This window comes from Sorex araneus, chromosome 1, assembly GCF_027595985.1.
Source record: "Sorex araneus isolate mSorAra2 chromosome 1, mSorAra2.pri, whole genome shotgun sequence".
Lineage (NCBI taxonomy): Eukaryota > Metazoa > Chordata > Mammalia > Eulipotyphla > Soricidae > Sorex > Sorex araneus.
In genome coordinates, this window is record NC_073302.1 from 236981488 (window position 1) to 237006120 (window position 24633).

General features: G+C 38.6%; 1 protein-coding gene across 4 annotated transcripts in view; it reads right to left on the reverse strand.

The window, feature by feature from the left end:
- FRY (FRY microtubule binding protein) overlaps positions 1-24633 on the reverse strand; it is a 474614-nt gene that overhangs the window by 92669 nt on the left and 357312 nt on the right. For all 4 annotated transcript variants that reach the window (XM_055132608.1, XM_055133183.1, XM_004604538.2 and 1 more), the window contains 10 exons: positions 24087-24276; positions 23354-23478; positions 20794-20851; positions 19050-19141; positions 18585-18757; positions 16686-16846; positions 14309-14419; positions 12280-12434; positions 4056-4155; positions 3591-3762 (listed from right to left, as the gene is read on the reverse strand). In XM_055132608.1, coding sequence (XP_054988583.1) covers positions 3591-3762; positions 4056-4155; positions 12280-12434; positions 14309-14419; positions 16686-16846; positions 18585-18757; positions 19050-19141; positions 20794-20851; positions 23354-23478; positions 24087-24276 — 1337 coding nt within the window. The remainder of the gene's footprint in view (positions 1-3590; positions 3763-4055; positions 4156-12279; positions 12435-14308; positions 14420-16685; positions 16847-18584; positions 18758-19049; positions 19142-20793; positions 20852-23353; positions 23479-24086; positions 24277-24633) is intronic.

The window sequence follows — 24633 nt, forward strand, 5'->3', positions numbered from 1 at the left end:
TACCAGGGACTCCTGCTCACGTCTTGCTAATCCTTCCATCCTGCATTTCACGGTAGCTCCACCTTCTCATTTTCTGCTTTCTCAGCCAACCCTCCTGCTGCCACACCTCCATGGGAACCTTTAATAGTCACCAATGAAGCACAAAAATCGAAATACAGTTTTCACACTGCATCTTTGGGGATCCTTCTACTCCATTTGGTACTGTGGTTGGTCCCCTTCTTCCTTTGAAATTCTCAAATTTTTTTTTGTGTGTGTGGGATTCCAGAAAACCCACCTCCCTCTCAGTTATTTTCCATTCTTTTTTCAAATTGTTTTTTTCTTTTTGCAGCTCAGGGCTCATTAACAGACTCACACATGCAAGGCACAAGGCACACGTATTGCCCCTGAACTCTCCCTCCGGTCCTTCCATTCCTCTGACCCTGTTTACATTCCCTCTCTATCCACATGCTTCCTTGGCCCATCCCTCAAAGGCCAGGTGTTCGGGTTCTTCCACTGAGTGCTCTCTCCAGGGTGATCTCCTCTACTCCCTTCACTCTAGTCTCTCCTAGTTTGAGTTACTAAGGTTTGTCTTCTCCTCACCTTAGTCTGTGTGAATGCCAGAATGTCTGTCGCTGCTGACATTCAACATTCCAATCTGAGCTTATGATCTTGGCCTCCCTCCAAATCTCCCCTCTGCCTCCATGGACTCTTTTTTTTTCTTTTTGGGTCACACCCAGTGATGCATAGGGATTTTTCCTGGCTCTGCACTTAGGAATGACTCCTAGTGGTGCTTGGGGGATCATATAGGATGCTGGGAATTGGACTGGGGCCGGCTTCGTGCAAGACAAAAGCCCTACCTGCTATGCTATGGCTCCAGTCCTACCTCCATGGACTCTTGAGTTGGGTTATCATCCCTGACACCTGCATATCACTTATTTGTGCCCTCCACCTGCTGGCTCTTGACTCTTTACTGGTCTCTCCTCTCTACTCTCTCAAGACTGTCTTGGTTCGGGTCTTCATCCTCCTTGGATATTAACACTGTTTCCCAGATGGTTTCTCTGAAGTAAATATTCTCAGACCCACTCTTCAGACTGAAGCTTGAATTTATGAAATCTGGTCTAATCCGGTCAGCTTCTCCTCTTGTTTGAAAGTAACCAATGCCCTTCAATACGCAGCTTGTTTGGATGCCCTTTCCATGCCCAGGGGCTTTGGGGAGTTTCAAAGAGCACACAGAGAAGATTTTTGGCCAACAAACTCCTTAGCACATGATTCAAAATAAGATTTAACTTCTGCCTCTAGTTTGCTCATGATCTTTCCTAACTCTCGTCCTTTATTTCATGTCATGGCAGCCCAACTGATTGTTATATGATTCTCAAATGCATAATGCTATTTCATACCTCTAGGCCAATCCATATACTACTGTTTCTCTAGTCTAAACTGTGTATTTAATTGCCAACTGTAATGCCAACTACTTATCCGCTTTGCAAATTTCCACTATTCTTTCAATCCCCAATCAAATCTCAACTGATCTGGGAAGTCTTTCCTGATAGTCATCATGCAATAATAGATACCTTCCTCATCTTTAAGCTCACACACCAGTTGTACTTATAAAAATTGCCCTTGCTGCACTGTATTATAACTATTTGACAACATATTTTCATTCCTAGCCTATACACCTCTAATGAGAGAGAGCATTTTGTTCATTTCTGTATTCTGTGACCCACATACAGTGTGTGACGTATAGGCAACACTCAAGTTTTGGTTGAAAAGAATAAAATAAATTTTAGTTTTCCAAGAAGGGAGTTAATTTATCTTCCACTATTTCAGGTACTAGGTAAAGATATAACACTGCTTTAGATGAAGAGGTTTTCATGGTAGAAGCAGACTCAAAATGACTAAAGGAAATAGAAAAAAGGGACTATTTCCAAGTAGAGGAAACATCATGTTTGGAAGTAAGGATTTACAGAAAAGTCTGGCTTAGTGAAAGATAAAGCGAGAATTAAAGAGATGAGTTCTTAGATTAAATGTAGAATCCAAGTTTGAAAAAGGAGGTTTTTTTTTTAAAATAGATTAAGAAATTCTCTTTTATAATATAAGCTCTGGAGGAAAATACTGAGATCTAATTCAGACTTTGCTGCTTCCTAGCTATGTGATCTCCAGCAAAATTGTTTAAAATTGTTTAACATCAGCTCGGCTGTTTCTCGTGTGTAGAACAAGGAAGCTGATTATAGTGATAGTGCTGGTGATAATTCCTTGACAGTCCTGGGCTAACTGCTTGGTTTATCTTAAGCCATTTTAATCTCCATACCATGTATGAAATACCTGTCAGTGCAGATAAAAAAAATCAATGTAGAGACCAGGGAGAGCTAGCACAGTGGGAAAAGCTTACTTTGTACATGGACTCAGGTTCGATCCCTTGCATCACATATGGTTCCCCAGAATTTTCAGAATTGATCCCTAAGCACAGCACAGTGTGGCCCCAAACAAACAAACCAAGAAAAAAAAATCAGTTTGGAGATTCTATGACTCAGTCAAGGTCAACTGGTCATTGAGTGACTGGGCTAGGGGGTCACTGAGTGACTGAATCCAGACTGCCTGACTCCAGAGTCTCATTTTTAATTACTACCTGACACTTCTTATGGAGTTGTAAGGACTAAATGACAAGTGAGGTCTAAAAAGAAAGCAGCTTGGGTGCACTGAGTGCTTCACATGCAGTAGCCCAGGTTTTATTCCTGATAGTGTATGGTCCCCTGAGTGCCACTAGGAGTGACCTCTGCACAGAAAGCCAGGATGGGAGTACCACCAGGTATGGTCCCAAGCACAAAACAAATAAGAGAAATTAATATAAATTTACAGTATAAATTTTGGCATATTTCAACCACTCAGTAATGAAAATTTCTATCATCAGTAAATTTCTTAAGAAATAGAGAATTTTGAGTTAGGAAGTGAATATATTTGATTTCGTGTAGAGGATGGATTGCAGATGGAAGGTGGATAGTAGTCGGGGAGTTAGAGGCAAAAGGATTTGGACTAAGAGAGGTGTAGTAGAAATGGAAAAGGAGGATGAACTCAAGAGAACAAAGTCATTATCGAAGCAAAGTACTAAGTGATCTTGGGCAAAGAGCAAATGGACAAAAACTTCTTTAAAAATTGATTGCCACAAAATTATTCATGAAGATTACTTCTAAAGATGTGTCCCAAAGAAAACTTTCAACAACTTACATATGTAGAAACACAAGCTACAAATAATCATCCCTACCAATAAAAAACATGCAGCAGTTTATATGTATTAGTGTTAAACCCCCTATATTAAATTTCTTTGGGAAACTGACCATATATAATTTATAAAGAATTAATTTTGACAATATAAGCATCTTTATATTAAACCTATGTTTTATAGTTTTAGAAAAACACATTATTTGATATTTGCAGATATTTTAAAATTTACTTTTTATGTAACTGGACTTAACCTATAGTACTATTTTTATCTACAAATTTACAGATTATCAATAATTTTGACTAGAAAGCTACACCAGAGTGTTAACAATGAAAGATTTTCCGAACAGCAATGATCACACTGACACAGGTCATTATTGACTATTTGATGGTACCTGAGAAAAGTGGAAGAGTAAGCTCAGGGTACATCCTGGACAGTTCACAGGACAGAAGGGTTAGTGACACGCTGTAGAGGGGTGGCAATGGGCCATGGGTGCCATAGAGAATACTGCCAGGTCTTTGCTCAGCTACTTTCTTCGAGTAAACAAAAAGTTTTGCTTCCAGGATCTTTAGAGAGGAGCATAAAAATGGAATAAACATACATTGAAATTTATATTTAATACATATTTATATAGTAACACTATAGTAACAGACACAATAAATGCATATTTTAGTATAGTGCTATATGTAAAGCAATAGTGAACTTCTAGGTTTACAGAAAACAATGTAATTATTTTTCACTCTTCTCATTGCCAGTTATTTGCAGTAATAAATTAATGAATTTCAGCAAAGTGAGCAAATACCACTTCTATTTTCTGAGCGCAAGGATAAAAAATTTGAGTTAAGTGAATGGTACGTGCCTGCATGAGCTGCATGGAGATTTCATAAATCTCTCTGTTGGTGTCAGAGGCCTTGAATAAAACCAGGTTTAACAAGGTCACTATGTCAAAGGGATAGTTCCTGAAAAATACAGAACAACAATACAGCATAGTTTATAAGATAGCCTCACTAGTAATCTTAATAAATCATTAGCTAATAAAATGTTAGAAGGTACATTAATCTCAATCACATTTGCTAATCATATTCTTATGGCCATTTGGCTAATATTTTTGCCTTCTCTTCGCTATTTATTAGTAGATGACGGAGAATAGCTCTATTCTTGCTTAAAATCTAATATTGCCACACAGGATAAGCACATATAAAAATTGCTTACAAAGACAGATTTTAATGCAAGATATCTTATTGAAAACCAACACAATGGAAAGAATAAATGACGTTAATATTTTCTTTGCTGTTGTTTTTATTTTTTTGTTATTACCTCTCCAGCCCGACCCTCCCGCCCCCCAGCTAAATAGTTTCATTCATTCCACTTAAGTGATCAACACCAAGTATATAGTAGAACAATTGTAAAGTACTAATGGTAATAAGTTAGTAATACTGATCCTTGAAGAGAAGTTTACAGTTTAATTTGTGAGACAAAATTTATAGCTATTGACAAGCTGTGCTAACTAGAAACAGTGCTTGAGACTGGGGTAAGGGAAGTTACTTTTTTTTTCTTTGGTTTTTGGGTCACACCCAGCGATGCACAGGGGTTACTCCTGGCTCTTCACTCAGGAATAACCCCTGGCGGTGCTCAGGGGACCATATGGGATGCTGGGATTAGAATCCGGGTCGGCCGCGTGCAAGGCAAACGCCCTACCCGCTGTGCTATTGCTCCAGCCCCAGGGAAGTTACTTTTTTAAAGGAGGAAATAAGTAAGCTGTGCCTTGAAGAAGTGCCAGGAGATATAAGGGTAGTATGGGGAGTCTTCTAGGGAGAGAGGAGTATGAAACACTGTATCTTGTTTTTTCAAATTTCTTTTTTTAATTGAATCACTATGAGATAGTTACAAAGCTTTCACGATTGAGTTTCAGTCATACAATGATCGAACACCTATCCCTCCACCAGTGAGCATTTTCCACCACCAATGTCCCCAGTATCCCTTGTGTCACCCCCACCCCACCCCACCCACTGCCTCTGTGGCAGACACCTTCATTCTTTCTCTCTACTTTTGGGCACCATGGTTTGCAATATGGATACTGAGAGGCCATCATGTTTGATCCTTAGTCTACTTCCAGCACACATCTCCCATCCCTAGCAATCCCTCCAACCACCACTGACTTAGTGGTCCCTTCTCCATTCCAAGTGCCTTTTCCCCCAGCATATGAGGCAGGCTTCCAAATAGTGTAATAATCCTCCTGGCCCTTGTCTCTATTCCTTAGGGAAATACTGCACCCTGTACAGAAGGAAAGAATCTGTGGAGCAGACCAAGTAAAAAAAATGATAGGATAATAAAAAGATGGGTACTGCGTTCCTCCAGTAGAATTCCAAGGGCCCTTCTCAGCCACCACCCCTACTTCCCTTATGAGAGCTCAATTTTATAGACAAAATCTTCAGTTCTAATAGCTTTGACCATGTTACTCCCTTATTGTTTTTTTTTTTTAAATCTCACATATGGGAGGGATTTTTTTTAACCATGGAGATAGTGATACCTATATAAAAACAGTTAACTTGAAATTCCACAAAATTATAAAACAATGATAAATTGATTTAAGTAAAAAACATTTTTTAAAAACTGTACTTTTACTGATATATAAATTGAAATTATATTATAAATAATTCAGTGCCAATACATTAAAAATTACATGAAAAAATAAATAGTACAAATGTAAAATCTAGTAAGATTGAAGAGAATTAAAAAAATTTAAGAGAAAAATTTGAATAAGCTTTTGATTTTAATTGATCAACAAATGCACGAGAGATTGATGGTTCAAATGGGAAATTGCGAAAAGCTCCCCAGAGGATGGTCAAGAGGCTAGTGATGTAGGATGGGCACCATTTATGTTCAGATGTGCTTAATTTGTGCTAGTGATGGCATCATGGCTTTTACTATAATCTTTTCTGTGATCATATAAAAGTGGTGGCGTCTAGACTCCATGCTGATATATCTCACGCTAAAGAATTCATGTACTTATCCACACAGCTATCAGTCTAGACAGCCCACAACAGTACAAATGTACATAGCCAGTCTAATTTGGAGCTCTTACAAATTGCATTATCTGGAAACAGACCTTTCTGACTATGCAAGTAAAAAGCAAATTTCCTTAGGTACCTCTTAGTGCAGAGGTACCTTTCCTTCATATCTCTCTCTGATAGGGGGGGTGAAACACAGACACACACCCACACACCCACACCCACACTCACACACAAAAAATACTGCTGGATCACTGAGAATTTAAAGACATGAGAAGAGTGGACAAAGCCTGCCCTGTATGCAGGGCTATGCACTTTTATCATGAAATGAGGGGATTCTATTAAGACTGAGCTGTGGAATTTATGTGGAGCAACGGTAGTGAGTTGTGTGTTGAAACATAGAATGTAATCGAGATAAGCGTAAATGAAGTGAAACTTATCACGTACAAGGGTGGGGACTAGGAAGGTGGGAGGGGGCGGCAGATATACTGGGGGGGTTGGTGATGGAAGATGGGCACTGGTGAAGGGAAGGGTGTTTGAATATTGTGTAACTGACATAATCCTGAGAACTTTGTAACCCTCCACTTGGTGATTCAATAAAAAAAAAAAAAAAAAACTGTCCAGGGTCTGGAGCAATAGCTCAGCAAATAGGACAAAAAAAAAAAAAAAAAAAAAACAACCACCACCAAACAAACGGAAAAAACACAGGATAGAAAATTAAAAAAACCCAGAGAAAAGGTTAGAAATATCTCAATGGAGCAATGGAGAGAAAGAGCACAAAAGAAATATTTGTACTTCAATCGAAACAACATCTGCACATGTATGTTCATCGCAGCACTGTTTACAATAGCCAGAATCTGGAAAAAACCCGAATGCCCCAGAACGGATGACTGGTTGAGGAAACTTTGGTACATCTATACAATGGAATACTATGCAGCTGTTAGAAAAAAGGAGGTCAAGAATTTTGTAGTCAAGTGGATGGGCATGAAAAGTTTCATGCTGAGTGAAATGAGTCAGAAAGAGAGAGACAGACATAGAAAGATTGCACTCATCTATGGTATATAGAATAACAGAGTGGGAGACTAACACTCAAGAACTGTAGAAATAAGTACCAGGAGGTTGACTCCATGGCTTCGAGGCTGGCCTCACGTTCCGGGGAAAGGTCAACTCAGAGAAGCGATCACCAACTACATTGTAGTCGAAGGCCATGTGGGGGAAGGGAGTTGCGGGCTGAATGAGGGCTAGAGACTGAGCACAGCGGCCACTCAACACCTTTATTGCAAACCACAACAGCTAATTAGAGAGAGAAAACAGAAGGGAATGCCTTGCCACAGTGGCAGGGTGGGGTGGGGGGGAGATGGGATTGGGGAGGGTGGGAGGGACACTGGGTTTACGGGTGGTGGAGAATGGGCACTGGTGAAGGGATGGGTTCCAAACTTTGTATGAGGGAAGTATAAGCACAAAAGTGTATAAATCTGTAACTGTACCCTCACGGTGATTCTCTAATTAAAAATAAATAAATTTAAAAAAAAAAAAAGAAATATTTGTACTTCAATGTCTCAAATAGGCTTAGAAATAGAATCTTATATTTTTCAGGATTTAATATCCATTTCAGGCAGTAGAAAGGCTAAAAAGAGACAGATATGATAATTTAGAATAAAAATCAAATGGCCAAACAAATAGGAAATGTTATTGAGAAAGAAGACAATTTTGTGAGACCATTTTCTCAGTTGAGAAGATCTTGAGGAATTCAGGAAATACCCACCAGTTCTGGCTTATCTACTACCAAATCACAAAGCTCAGAAAAAATAAGTATTCTAAAGAGAAACAGATATTACTCATCGATGAGAGGATGATCTTGCAGTCTGACTTTAATTGTAAGAATTTGCAGGGAGTTTCCTATGTCTTCAGATCAAGAGATTGGTTTTGTTTAGTCTTTACCCAAAGTCTAAACGACCTCCATTCTATAAAAGAGGAAACATTTGTAATAACTTACTCAAGAATGAAGCCTGATTAAAGGAAGAGTTAAAATTAGAATTTGGGATGATCTCCAGAGTACAAATTTGTATGCTCTGGGCTCTAAAGGGATGCTCCATTTGACACACCAATGGTGCACGCATGGTTCACCAACTGGGAGTGTAACTGGGATTTGTAAATCATCAGCTTCACTTGTCTTCTTAGGAATGGATCATTGCTGTTCTTTTAGATATTGGCTACTAATGTCTAAAATTACCAGGTTGGGGCTGGAGTGATAGCACAGCAGGTAGGGCGTTTCCCTTGCACGCAGCTGACCTGGGTTCTATTCCCAGCATCCCATATGGTCCTCTGAGCACCGCCAGGAGTGATTCCTGAGTGCAGAGCCAGGAGTAACCCCTGTGCATTGTTCGGTGTGACCCAAAAAGCAAAAAAAATTAAAAAATAAAAAATAAATTAAAAAAAATTCCCAGATTGCTGAATCTGATTTAAATTAGTAAAGGATTTGAAAGTGAAGGTAAAACATAAAAACAACAGAAAAAATATATGCCACAAAATTATAAAAATGAACTTTCATTTTCTGATAAAAAATATAGCACTGTGTAGCACCATAGCACTGCTGTCCCATTGTTCATCGATTTGCTCTAGCGGGCGCCAGTAATGTCTCCATTGTGAGACTTGTTACTGTTTTTGGCATATTGAATACACCATGGGTAGCTTGCCAGGCTCTGCTGTGCGGGTGGTAGCTTGCCAAGCTCTCTGAGAGGGACGGAAGAATCGAACCTGGGTCGGCTGCATGCAAGGCAAACGCCCTACCCGCTGTGCTATCGCTCCAGTTCCACTCCCCAGTACCCCATGTAATTCTCCTAAGTTGCCAGCAGCGATCCCTGAGCAAAGAACCAGGAGTAAGCTTTGAGCACTACCAGTGTGGCCCAGAAACAAACAAAACAAACCAAGAACACTGTTCTTGGACAGTATTCTAAGTGAGTTAATAACTCACTTATTAAAATTTTAATAACAGGGGGCCCGAAGAGATAGTACACAGTTAGGGTGCTTGCCTTGCATGCAACAGGCCCAGGTTGGATCCTCAGCATCTTATATGGTTCCCCAAGCAAGCCAGGAATAATTCCTGAATACAGAGTCAGGAGTAACCTCTGAGCATCTCTGGTGTGGCCCCTTCCAGATGAGACATATTTTAGTAGTATTTTAGTAGAGGGCAGTAGTGAAAACAATAAAATTCTTAAGAATTTAAATGTGAAGAGAATTCTGTTAAGTTGGCTAGTGTTTGGAAATGGCCTACACTTCTAATACAAAGTATATGATTTACCTTGACTTAAAACTGTGAAAGCCTCTTAACCTTACTCTCAATTTCCTAATCTGTTCCCTACTGATATAATTTATAAGCAGTTCCTTGAATTAATAAACCTACTTATAAACCCCCAAATCTAGTAAGATAAATTGGGCATAGGATCATTCCTATTTACTTGAAGAAGGAAATCATATTATAAGAAGAAAGTGGCATGAAATGAAAATTTGCTTTAGAAATAGAAAATGATTTGTTCATATGTATGACTTTCAGGAAAGTCTATTTCACAAGTGTTTTTTGAAAGGCAATTTTTTTTTTTTTTTTTTTTTTTTTTTTTTGCTTTTTGCGTCACACCTGGTGATGCACAGGGGTTACTCTTGGCTCTGCACTCAGGAATTACTCTTGTCAGATTTCTCTTGTCAGTGCTCAGGGGACCATATGGGATACTGGGAATTGAACCCGGGTCAGCTGCATGCAAGGCAAATGCCCTACCCACTGTGCTATCACTCCAGTCCCTTGAAAGGCAAAATTTGCAGAAAACAAATAAAGCACTAAAAGGTTACAACAACTGGTTTTGAAATAAAGAAACGGAAACAGGACTGGAGAGGTAGAACAGCAATTAAGGATGTGTCTGACCTGTGTTCAGACTCCAGCATCCCACTTGGTGTCCTGAGTCCCATCTGCAGTGATTCCTGTATCCAAAGCCCAGAGTACGCCCTGAGCACTGCCAGGGGTGGCCCAATAACAAAGAAGAACTGACAAAATTAGTGCTAAGATTGCTTAAGTAAATTTAGAGCCTTGTCTAGGCTATGCTGGAAATTTATGTACACAGAGACCAAATGTAGGCCACAGTTCAAACTTTAAATTCTGAACACACCCTGTGGCAGGAAGTGACAGAAATCTAGACGACCATAGGCAGCCAGGTGAAGGCCATGACATTGGGGGGGCCCTAGTCTAACCTTCCTTCAGAATAGACACAAACTGTGGAGATAAATCAACATGCAACATTTGGGTAAGCAATCACAAATTTAGGGTGATACTTTAAAAAAATCAACTCAAAAGATAAAGATTTTTTTTACTTAATGTTTTTCTAGACCACTGGACTAGAGCTGTTATAGACTGGGTTTTACAAATTCATTCTATGAAACCCTGGGTACTACATTTTTCTTTTCTTCCTTTCTGAATTTCGGACATGAGGGATTTAACAATTTTAGATGGCATCTTGGATTTAATTTGGTTACAAGATGATCAAGTAGCTTACACCTATTACAAATATACTTAGAAAAAAAAATTTGTTGGGAGGATGGCAAATCTGGCTATGCTCAGGGCTTAGTCTTGGCTCTCTGCTCAGGGATCACTCATGGTGGTGCTCAGGGCTCTGGCACCTGGATGGGGCTGCTCTCAAGGCAAGCGTCTTACCTTCTGTACTATCTCTCCAGTCCTAGAAAACATTTAATGCATTTTTAAAATAATTTTCACATTCTGCTCTAATATTTCACTATTAGTGACAGAAATATTGTTGACTGAATAATAAAACCAGGCTGTTTTCACTCGGGGCACCCCAGAGGGGGGCAGGTGAGAACCCTCCCCGCTCCAAGGGACCCAGCCCCAGCAGCCAACCTCCACTACCCAACAGCCGCCATGCTTCAGGCCATTTTCTGGATGCTCTGGCCGAGCCTCATGCATGAATGAAGTCCCATGGAAGCCAGATAATGAGGAGCTTTGTGACCTTGGACTCTGGACTCAATGAACCCAGAAGTAGAGATCCTTTGCCTGCTATTCCAATCTCCCTGACCCAGGGATCACACCCATAAGCCACACCCTGCCACACCCTGCGGGCACCAGATAATCTCCTCATCAGCCACCCTCCAGATCTCAATGGCTGCTTCTCTCAGATAAGGAGTATAAAAGGAGGCCCCCATGGAGCTGGAGGAATAGCACAGCTGGTAGGGTATTTGCCTTGCACATGGCTGACCCGGGTTCAATTCCCAGCATCCCATATGGTCCCCTGAGCACTGCCAGGAGTAATTCCTGAGTGTAGAGCCAGGAGTAACCCCTGTGCATCGCCGGGTGTGACCCAAAAAGAAAAAAAAATGAGGCCCCCATAGCCATGCCACTGGACTCTGCACCAGGCTGTTTTCACTCAGGGCGCCCCAGAGGGGGGCGGGTGGAAGTCCTTCCCACCCCAAAGGACCCACCCCTGGCAGCTGACCTCCACTACCTAACTGCTGCCATGCTCCAGGCCGCTGTGTGAACACATTATAAGACACTTCCTACCCATTTTCCATAATTACCACACCATATTTGATTGAGTTCAACAAATCATAGAGAGTAATACACACACACACACACACACACACACACATCTCTTGGAAAGTCCAGCAAGCTACCGAGAGTATCCTGAACACATGGGCAGAGCCTGGCAAGCTACCCATGGCATATTCAATATGCCCAAAACAGTAACAACAGATCTCATTCCTCTGACCCTGAAAGAGCCTCCAATCATTGGGAAAGACGAGTAAGGAGAGGCTGCTAAAATATCAGGGCTGGGAGGAATAGAGACATTACTGGTGCCTGCTCGAGTAAGTCAACGAACAATGGGACGACAGTGATACAATGATACAGTGATTAATTAGAATTACTGTATTCATAGACTTCGAGGAAGTCTGTGAGAAATACACTTTTGTATTCCCATAGAATTCATTCCTCTCAGATCACTGCAAAACAGGTAGCTCTCAATTATTTATACTAGGAAGAGTTGTCCTATTTGTATTGCCACTAATGATTCCTACCTGCTTCCACACACAGTTGCTATGGCTTTGAAGCAGCCAGATGCCAGCTGGTAGGAACCTGTGTAGCATCGATCGATTGCCCAATTGAAAAGATTTATTTGGTCAGGGTTAAGTTCCAATAGCAAGACAACAACTTCACAGCCAAGTTGATGAACCTGCATATAGGAAGAAATGCAATTAATTACCCACATTTAAGGATGATTATTCTAGGGAAAGAAACAAAATCAAGTCTAGTCAATATCAAACTAATCAAAATGGGGGAGCAGGGAGATAGCTCAAAGGGCTGGAAAGCAGATTCTGGATGTGGGAGCACCACTGGGAGCAACCAGTGGAAAGTACGCACTCATCTTGAGTAACTTATATTCTGTTATTTCTCTGCAGGAAGGTACAAGGTATAATGGAAAAATTAAGCATACAAACTAAATTTGAATAAATCCTTCAAATAGGGACTACTCATTTTTAATCTTTATTTTTTTCTTTTTGGATCATACCCAGAGATGCTCAGGGGTTACTCCTGGCTCTGCACTTAGGAATTACTCCTGGCGGTGCTGGCGGTACTATATGAGATGTCAGGGATTGAACCCGGGTTGGCCATGGGCAAGGCAAACACCCTACCTGCTGTACTATTGCTCTGGTCCCTCGTTTTTAATTTAAAAAAATTCATTTTTGTTTGTTTCTGTTTGGGGGTCACACCTTGCAGTGCTCATGGCTGACTCCTGACTCTATGCTCAGGTATCATTCTTGGTGAGGTTTAGGGGATGTGATGTGAGGGTTTGAACTGGACTGACTGCATGCAGGGCAGATATCTACTCTCTCTCCAAAATATCATGTTTTTAAAATAGGGGCCACTTAAGACAATTCTCACCTCAGCAATATAGACTTGACAGTTCTTGGGGTAACTGCATATACCAAGGCCATAAATGCCGATACCACCGTATACATACTACCTGAATTATGGTAATTTTCAAAAAAATGAGACAAAGCCAATATAAATAAATAAAACCAAAATTTGGGGGGCGGGCAGGAGATGGCTCAATGATCTAGAGCACTTGCTTTCCATGCAGGTTTAATCCCAGACACTGCATGGTCACCTTAGCACAAAAAATTTTCCCACAAAAAATCCCCCCAAAGTACAAAATCAATATTTCTGAGCCTTTTTTTTTTTTTTTTTTTTTACATTTACAATACTATGGAGAGGATGGCATTTCTTACAATGATTCAAGTTTGGGACAGTAGATTTGGCCTAAGTGATAGGACACATTCCCCATGTGAGGTTGTAAGCTCAGATCCCCAGAATCCTGAGGCATGTGAGCAGCGCCGGGAGGTGGCCTCTAAGTGACTGCTGGAGTCACTGCAGAGGCCCTGGGCTCTGCTGGGTATGCCTCCTCCAAAACAACATCAACAACATCAACACAACCCAAATTTTCCTATGAAGACTTCTTGGTTTTGTTGTTTATAAGACAGCACATATGGGCTTATCAAATAAAAACATTCTATTTTTAAGAAAAAAGCAATATTTTTGTCTTGGTCATACAAAAAGAATAAAAACTGACATCAGTCTTAAACACTATTTTTCAGTTTCCTTGACCCACTGGGTATCTGAAAGTAAATTTTGTAATTACCTTGTTGCTACTGACTACTAAATGTTACTGTGACAGCAGAATGCAGTCTGTTTCTTGTTTCTTCTTCTTTTTTTGCTTTGTTTTTTGAGCTATTTCTCCTGGTGATCAGTGCTTACTCCTGGCTCTGTGCTCAGGTATCACTCCTGGTATGGCTCAGGGGACCATAGGGAATGTTGGAGATCAAGCCTGAGTCTGTCACATGCAAGGGAAGTGCTCTACAAGTGCCAATTGTAACTGCATTACGATTATTACTGTAATGACCTGACATACCCCGTTTAACTGGAACAATACATAACATACATATTTGAGATGGATGTGTATAAAAGATCATGCTGGGAATAACAGTAACCAACTGAGGTAGACCACCCAAGACACTGAAAAACAATGCATTTGGGAGTAGTACTTACTCGTAAATCTTGACAAGCTAGAATGTTGTCCAGCCACTTATACAGGTACCCGTCTGGAGAGAGTCCTACGTTGTCAAACACGGGGCCACAACACAATACGGCTGACATTGCCTGATAATAAAACACAAATGTGGGAACAAAACCTAGAAAGTCTAACGTGAGGAGACTGGCTTTATAAACCACAGCCACCACCATTATAAACAACAAGGACTCTCAGTTTATTAGAAGTAACAGGATTCATGATAGTCTTAAGATTTAAACTGTAGGCACCATGTCACGGCACTAAACCCATCCCCACAATGGCAGGCAAAATCCTTCCTCCACTGTCTCCAATCCCTTCTCAAGCCCCTCTTCTCTCTTTGTTTCCTACAAAGATTGGATCAGGTCACAACCCATTAATAGTGAGTGAAGGCCCCTTTGTTATTGCATGCCAAAGGTCCTATTCGAGCAGTTATTTCCATTATATTGTGAAACAGATACTATTTCACATATGCAAATAACAAACATTGATTTTCATCAATAAAAAGAGATTCAAAATTTTGAATCTTTTTATACAACACAAAAAGGTGATTTTTTGTGGACATGCAATTTTATAATCTGCATATGATGACAAAGCAGATATTCTAAACAAAATAGCCATTAAATGGCATTTAAGATCCATTTTACTTTGGGGATTTCAAGTGAATGAATTCTATTGTAAATAGAAATTTTGAATTTTGATTTGAAACACACTTGACTAATGCACCAAACTGAAAAATTTCACAAATATTTGGCCGATGGTCTGAAAGGATAAATTAGAGAAAAGAGGAAAATAAATAATTTTAATTTCTACAGAAAAAGTGAAGAAAATGAAGAATAATAAACTTTAATTTATTTGAGATGGAATGGGGTATACAGGAAGGTAAGAGGAGAGATCTTTGAAAAAAACCTTTTAAATATACCCTGGTGAAGAAGGGACCAGTGTTGGAATGTTGTATGATTAAAACCAAATCATGAACAACTTTCTAACTATGTATCTCATGTTGATTTAATTTAAAAAAAAAAAACCCAACTTTTAGACTTAAAAAATGTTTTAGTCATTATGATTTACAAAGTTGTTCATAACAGCTTTTTGAGTATACAATGTTCCCAGACCAATCCCATCACCAGTGTCAACTTCCCTCTATAATGCCCTCAGTTCCCTCCTACCCCCACCTGTCCCCTTAATAGGCACATTTCTATGTTGGGTTACTGTCCTTTGGGCCTCCCTGCATATATAGGACAACTCTTTTTTTTTTTTTTTTTGCTTCTTGGGTCACACCCGGAGATGCACAGGGGTGGTTACTCCTGGCTCCGCACCCAGGAATTATCCCTGGTGGTGTTCAGGGACCATGTGGGATGCTGGGAATCGAACCTGGGTCCGCCACATGCAAGGCAAACGCCCTACACGCTGTGCTATTGCTCCAGCCCCCAGGACAACTCTTGATCAGCTTTGTAGTTAGCAGGTTCTAAGGCCTATGGTGGCAAAGGTTCAAGTGATATCCCTTGAGATGAAAGTCAATCCAAAACCAACAACTTTTGCTTTGACTAAGTGAATATAAATTAATTTTCAAAAGGATCACTGTCACTGTCACTGTAATCCCGTTGCTCATCGATTTGTTCGAGTGGGCATCAGTAACGTCTCTCATTGAGAGACTTATTATTACTGTTTTTGGCATATCCAATAATTGAAATAAAAGGAATCATCATTCTAAAACTTTTGAATAGTTTCAATAGTCTGAAAATTTTTCCAGAAGTTTCCTTGGACAGGAGATGAAAAGTAGAAAGTGCTTCTTGGTAGGTTTTGATCTTGAGGTAACATTATTATTATTTTTTATCTTGAAAGTTAACTGGCAACTACTTTAAGAGTAAGTACATAGTAACTACAGTTCTATACAAGAGAAACATTGAATAACAGTGGCATATAAAATAATTGGCCAAAGTAAAATATTTACTCAGAGATCTAGTTGTATAAATACAAAGATGCTCATATGTGAGCAATTTAAAATTCAGCTTCTGTATTTATATATGACTATGTTCATTTGATTTTTTTCATGTGCACTTATATTTTGTAATATCATCTTATTTTATTTTAAAGTATTTTTTTGCTTTTGAGACACACAGGCAATGCTCAAGAGTAACTCTTGGCTCTGCATTCAGGAATCACTCCTAGCAAGGTGTGATATGGGATGCCTGGGATCAAACCTGGACTGCGGCTGGTAAAGCATAAGCCCTAACCCCTATATTATCATTCTGGCCCCATCTTATCTATTTGAACATTGTTTTACAGACATAGTTGTCAGTTGAAAGCAAGAGATTATTGAACTGACTAGTAATTCAGTGAGGTAAAATGACCTACCTTTAAAGCACAATACTGGTATCTTGTAATCTGATGGTTCCTATCACTGTAACGGTCCAAAGGAGTGAACATAATGCTGAAGGGTCCTGCCCATTGGCTAAATAAGATGAAAAGATGGTGCCTCAGGCTTTGCTGGGGGAAGAGAAATCTTCTATGGTGAACTAGAGAGAAAAAAAGAGTTAAGAAACCACTAGACTGAAAAATATAGTAAATATATTTAATTTGTCACTATCATAGATGACTATTAGATTTGGAGAAAGGAGTAATTTCATTTCCTAAGCCATGTTTTCTTTTGTTTTGCTTTTGTTTTTGGGCCATACCTGGTGCATTCAGGGATTACTCCTAACTCTGCTCAGGGGACCATATGTGGCACTGGGGATCAAGGGAAGGTCTATTGTGTGGAAGGCAGACACCATACTCACAGCACCATCTTGCTAGTCTCAAGTTTTCATTAGACAATGAGGCATGTTTTTAAAAACGAAATATAATTTTTTTCAGTGTGTATATTCTTGGTTTTCTTAGGTTGAGTCAAAGCTTGAGTCAGAGAAGGGAGAAGAGAGGGAAAATGGATTCACAGACACTGTTTTTTAAGGCACTGCCTGAAAACCAACATATCTAATATCTCTTTACTGCTGTTTTTTGTTTCAAAACACCTGAAAATTATAAGGTGTAGGGGCTGGAGAGATAGTATGGGAGGTAAGGCCTGGGTTTGAACCTTGGCACTGAATACAGTTCCCTGAGCACCACTAGGAGTGCTCCCTGAGCACAGTCAGGTGTGGCCCTCCCCCCTACCATCTCAACAAGAAATATATTATACGTGTGTGTGTGTGTGTGTGTGTGTGTGTGTGTTACAGATCGTCTTTTAAGCTAACATACTTTAACAGATAAAGTCAAGTCAAAGTTAATCTAGGGCAATGAAGATGAAAAGGACTGTTAAAAGGCTTAGAGAACATAAAAATAATAAAAAGAAGCGGGAATAGTTGAGTTGCAGGTTTTTGTAATTATGTTCAAAACCTTCAGTTATAGCAAGTAATACGTTTTGTGTTTTATTTTTGATTAATGTTCTGGCACTGGGGAAGAAATAGAGTACCACTGGGATTACACATGGCATGTGAGGTGATATTGGAGACTGAACTCTTAGATCCATACTTGGAAGGTATGGACTCTCACTTAGCCATAACTCCAGGCGCCAACAGCTATGGATTTTTATATCCAACTTACCAGCTATTTGTATTCTTTAAATTAAGAGGAAAATATTTTGTTTCTATTTGACTGTTGAAAAAATAATCTCATAGTGCAATTTCATTAGCTATCTGGGATTTTTCACAATGTATTGATTAGAGAGAAAAAGAGTCAGGAATGTAGCTGAGAATGAGTCAATGAAGGGCTGGAGAGATAGTACAGTATGTATGTTGCTTGCCTCACACGTGGCCGACCTGGGTTCGATCACCAGAACCCCATACAGTCCCCTGAGCACTGCCAAGAGTAATATCTAAGCAAAAGCCAGGAGTTAGCCCTGATCATCGCAGGATAAGGCCTCCAGACCAAAAAGGAAAACACGAATGAGAATGAATAAATGAAGCTCTATAAATGCTCCTCTGAACAACTTCCTTCCTATGGAAATCACATGGGCTCATACTTAGATGAGAACAAAAACAAAGACTAGAAATAAAGACAAGCACCAAGCCAAATTTAATTCCTATTATTCCCATTCCAACTCTTTGTTGAATGACCGCAATCTTTTCCCATGAGTATTTTCATGTAGTTCAACAACAAGTAAGCAGTTTCATCCTAGAAATGTACGCAGATCGGTACAGAATTGGAGAGGAGGGTGCAGTTATGAAGAACAAATGATTTCTCAAGATTTGAAAGATAATTTTCAGTGATGCATTACTGTACCTGGAACACACTGAATCAGATTGGCAACCATCGCACTAAAATGCGCCCGGATATCTTTAAGAATTTCAACTTCTTTGTCATTTTCTGCTTCTAGAAGCATGCGGGTGAGGTCCACATATTCCAAGAACAAAGCTCCAAGTGCTAACGTATCACGTTCTAATGCTCCATTTGTGCTGGAGTGAAAAACAAATAAACAATGTAGGTGGTTTGTCAATGTAGTACAGGTTTCATGAAAAATAAGATTCACTGTCAGAAATTATATACTAATTCTTGACCTACTTTACCTACTTGCTCTAAAAATGCAAGTAAAAAATACAATTAAAAAAAAGCCCATACTGACAATATTCATTTCTGGATTTGGGGGGTAAAAGTTAAAGGTAATAAACTAAAAGAAAGGGTGGTGGCAGGAGACAGAGACAACCAGTATGGTAAGGCGAGATGAACACAATAGAATTTTGTCCCTACCTGTCACTTATCACGCCAGCATCAGCTAAAAGTTCAAAAATTCTAAGTAACTGTAGCCTTAACAAATCTCTTCGTTCTCGGCGTTTCTTGTTCTACATAGAAAGAGATTAAAGCATTTACAGTGGACAAAACAACAGTAACAAATTTCATGAAACCTTAGTAATGGAATTATGAAACTTTAATAAAACTTTATTAAAACTTACCCCTAGCTTTACCTCCCAAAATTTTATTGAAATTTCATAGTTTATCATTTTCAATATCGAAGGGGAAAGTATTTTACTTTCTTCCAGTTAGAAATAATTAGGAAGAATACTTGTTATAGGTTATTAAAAAAACTGATCATAAGGAGATAATTAGGTGACTATTGACTGAACTAACGACCTTCATTTCCTAGAGGCCTAACTTTTCCTGAAAGTCTGATCTAGAACATGTTCTTGAAGTGAAGCTACTAACCTACCAATGCTGTTCATTTAGTAAAAAGGTAAACAAACTGCTACATTTCTGCTATTTTCTGTTTGAGGCTTATATGCTATACAGTTTATATTCTTTTAAATTTGTATGCAGTTTATATTATTTTAAATTTTATTCTAATTTTCCTGAATGGCCATGATCCCAGAGGCACACAAACCAACTCCGTAACCCAGTGGCTTCTGGCAGAAATTCCCCCGGAATTAATTACTAAAATATCAGAAATCTAAAGCCTCGAGGCTGCTATTGAAGCCGTGCAACCTCATTTGCTCTTCAATATCAACAACAGAAAACATCATCTAATGATGCCTTCTCAGCATGTGTGATTGGGGAAAATTCCAAATAATAATAGTGAGTTTTCTGTTGAAACATTGAATGTAATCAAAGTAAAGAGAGAATAAAGTGAAAATCACCTGCCACACAGGCGGGGGGGAGGGGGGGGCGGCAAGTGGGAGGGGGGGTGGATGGGATGAGGTTCTTGGTGGTGGATCATGTGCACTGGTGAAGGGATGGGTGTTTGATCATTGTATGTCTGAGACTTATACCTGAAAGCTTTGTAACTGTTCTCACGGTGATTCAATAATAAAAATCAAATTTAAAAAAAAAACCTGAAAAAAATTTTATTCTAATTTTTTTTGTCTTGCTACATTGTAAATTAATCCTTTTCAGAGTTGCTTCAGGGAAGACAATGTTGAGAAAATCCTTGATATGCCAGAAAAAAATAATATTATTAAATATTCAATTCTTTATAAAAAATTAAAACAAGATTAACCACCCAAATCTAATAGATTCAAATCCGCAAAGAAATTAACTAGCTTAAGGCATACATGGGTGTAGATATTGCTTTGCATTCTTAAGTTTAGGACATAACTATTTTAAAATGTCTGTGATTCTTTTCTTTTCTTTTTCTTTCTTTCTTTTTTTTTTTTTTTGTTCTTTGGGCCCTGGTCTTGGGGCTTATTCTTGGGTCTGTGCTCTGGGATCACTCCTGGCAGCATTAGGCAGACCATATATGGTACTATAGATTGAATCTGGGCCAGTCAAGTGCAAGGTAAGTGTCCTAGCTATTCTATTATCTCTCTGGCCCATATGAAATATACTTAAATGGGAATCATATAATACTAAGTAATAAAGACTGAAAAATAATGAAAAAGATGAAAACATTGAGTTTCACTGTTAAAAGTATGTTGCAATATTTGTGTTTGGAGGAAGTTTTATTTATATTATAACACTTAAAAAATTATACAGCTGTTAATTATTTAAATAAAAATCTTACCTCTGGTCTTCGTTCCAGAGCTTCTTTCATTAACGGATGAAGTTCTTCTACCAATTCTCTATGGAGAAAAAAAAGTCAGCATTTGAAATTCATCATTATTGATAACAAACTTGTCATGAATATATTCATTCAGTACTAAATCATTTGCTCTTTTTGCATCTCACAGGACAAATTTCTTTGGCCTCTCCATTTTCTAATTATGCGGTTAAATGGGAACAGAGTTTAGGTATTGGCCTAAACTCTGTATTCTTCTTCTTTTTAAAATATATTATTATTTTAACCCAATGCCACGCACAAACTTGTGGCTTAATACATTTGTGTATTTGATTTTGATGTAATGCTCTAGAGATGTCTATGGATAAACTTTTCTAAATAACAAAATAATATTTTGAAAAGAAATTGAATCCATAAACAGAAGAAAAAAATTCAATTCCTGGGGTCCTAGGATTCAACTGTTTGTCCCTGTTGGCTAAGAATCTCAGGGAGTGACCCTCGGGCTCTGGGAGCAGTTCTTGGGAGACCTGTCCACTTAAAAAAATATAAATGGTGACAAATAGTGTGGCAGATTTCCACTGAAACCTTCTCTCTGTATAGTATAACTAAAAGTTAGACTATATCAATTTATATCTTATATTACCTGTATAAATTGCCTATTGCCATTTCTCTAGTCTCATGATGTGTATTTTTTGTTTGTTTGTTAGGTTTTGGGCACATCTGGCAGTGTCTCAGGTTTACTCCAGGCACTGCACTCAGGAATCACTTTTCATGTGCTTGAGGGACTCTACAGATGCCAGGGATCGAATCCAGACTGGCCACATGCAAGGCAAGCACCTTACCCACTGTACTATTGCTCTGGTCCCACGTGACATGCATTCTTTCTTTGGTAGAGTTTAGACCACACTGGGCTGTGCTCAGGCCTTACTCCAGGCTCTGTACCCAGGAATCACTCTTTGTGGGCTTGAGGAACATCTGGATGCCAGGGATCAAATTCAGGTTGGCTGCATTCAGGGCAAATGCCCTATCTGCCGTACTATTGCTCTGGACCCACGTGACATTCATTCTTTAAGAAATAACTTTTGAACTATGATGTTAAAAAAGACATGTGATCTAGTTTGTCACTGTGCATTCTATTTACAATCTGCTCTATTGTCTGAAAACCTTGTATTTTCTGGCAGGACATCTGTATTATCAGACATCTTAATCTAGGGAATCCAAGGACAGGACTGTAAACTCCATGGCATTTTGCAATGAGACATTGAAAAACCTGTTCTCCAGCCCAGATTTTTCCAACACAGATAATAAACTTCTTCATCAAAAAAAGGAAATAATACAATGACCTTTTCCATCATATAACAACCATCCAACAATTATTTGCTATGTGCATTCTTATATTTAATTCTTAATAAATGTGAGATAGTCTATAAAAATGCAATAGTTTTTATTATATAGAATTTATTTTTATTATGCCAGTTTTCTAGATGAGAAAACTAATGTTCAAAGACATTATATATTCTAGAACCAAAATACTGGAATCTTAGTATTACCTAGTTTTTGGAGTACTGAGAGGGCCTGACAGGCAAAGAGTCTTAAGTTCTGAGAGAAAGAATCTTAAATAGTTTCAGGATTTGTTTTTGCTATTTTCTTTGAGCATTTATCCATGATGGTTTGTCTTAACTAATAAGCAGTACATTTGTTAGCTGACAATCAAGTTATCTGAACTTACAATGTCTTTTTGAAAGAAAAAGCTAACTCTATATATGAAAAATCTAATCTTATTCAGTTTATTTTAAAAATAGAGCATATCACAGATACTAAGAGATTTTCTTGTGTTTGTATAAAATATTTGCTTAAGATTTTACTGACCTTGTAGACTTTTATTGTTTAGCTAAAGTCATCAGAAGCAAACCTAACTCATGTTTATGATGACTGTCAAAAGGCTTCAACACTCCCAGATGGAATGTTATTGGTTATTTGATTAAAGATTGAAAAGAATAAGAATGTAGAAAGTAAGATTGGCTGGTTCTACTAAGGCAGCTAAAATGCCTTTTAGAAAGATCAACTTGTTTAATGAAATGCACCTGAAAAATTACATCAGCGCTCAATCTCTGGGAGCCTGTGCACAACCGGCTGGTGAGAAACTTCATTAATTTGAGGTTAAGGCCTCTGAGCAGTCCAGTTAACTGGCAATTATCCCCTGAATTTCTTCATTAATAGTTAGGTAAACAAAGCACGTAGGTGAGAAAACATTTGAAGGTAAAATCAAAAGCATCAACAGTTAAAAATGAGGTTGTAGTAAGGAATGATTATTATTATTCACACATCAACCAAAGAGGGCATAGGGGAGATTGTGAAAGTTTATAAATTCTCCTGACACATTCCAATATGCAAACTCAGCTTGATCTTCAAATAAGAACTACACTCATTGGTAGAGCCTTATCTTGCATATATTGAACTCTGGGTTCAATCCCTGGCCCTGTGAAAAATAAAAACAAATAAAACAGGAACTATGATACATACTAGCAGCATATATAATTGAGAACAGCTATTAAGACTACTGTACCTGAAAACAAGTGAATTTGTTCTTCCAAATCCTAAAACTAAGGATTCTGTGATTTCAATGCCTTCTAGTCTCATCAAAGGCACCAGTTGTTTTAATAGAACTCCCACCGATGGGGTACCTATGGCCTGAAACAAGTTGATGAGAAGTGAAAAAGAAGTAGCATGATAAATAATGCTTTTAAAAATCAAATGATAGTTCCATTATAACAGTTTCAAAATACTGAACCATATCCCAAGGCACTGCCATCATTCCATAAAAAAAACCATAAAATTCAATATGGTATCACAAATGTATATTTCACCTGGGATACAAATACTATAGAGCATTTTAATTATAATTATCTCATTTTGTTTTCAGAAAGCATCTAAATCTACAAAACCTTGGTTAAAAGCATCATTAAACGCAGATGTGTTTTAAAGGTAAATACTTGTGAGGAATGAGAGAAATGTGGTATGTTGGGTAGGAACAGCAAACCTTAGGGCACTAACAAATACAAGTCACTATGACTATAAGCACGCTTCTTAATTCTTCTTCATCTTCGGCTTCCCACTTGTCAGGAAGGAATAATAAATTATTCACGTAAATGCTCAATGGAATTTAGAAATGTGTAGGATGAAAATCTGATCCCATATACTCCAGATGGCAGGCACAGTGCGATTGGCACTGTGAGTGCTAGACAAACAAGCTAAAAAAAAACCTTACAGAATAATTCTTCTGAAGCATGTCATGTCACCTTGTTATCGTAGCTCACTGTACCATCAGGGGTGGTCGCCATTATTTCTGGAGTGGAAGCTCTTAAGTGGCCTGGACTCATAATACTGGGTTTGGCAACTCCGAAACAGAGAATAAGGTAGTTTCTCCACAAGGTCACATAGTTGTCTCCACTGCCGGCAGTGCTGGTCTTCTTGGCATTGATTGGGCTACTAGAAACAGAGTGGCAAAAGGAGAGGGGAACTAATTTCTGGGTTTTAAATGTTACTGAATAAATAAAAATTATAGGAACTGCTCAAATAGAGTTGAATATGTGTATCTCGAAAGTGTCTGCTGTCAAGAGCTGTCTGTGTTGGATGGGAAGTTGACTTGAAGGGACTTTCAGGTTTTTTTCCATCAGTCAGGGTCTGATGGTAAACATATTAGTTATCAAGCATGCCCCTCCTCCTGAACTCCACTAGCTTTACATAAGCTCTTTTGATTTGTTTTTACTCAATGCTAAGAATTCTGAATTAGAATGTCATGAAACTAGGAAGGATGGTACTATCCCAGTCTGACAGAAGATGAAA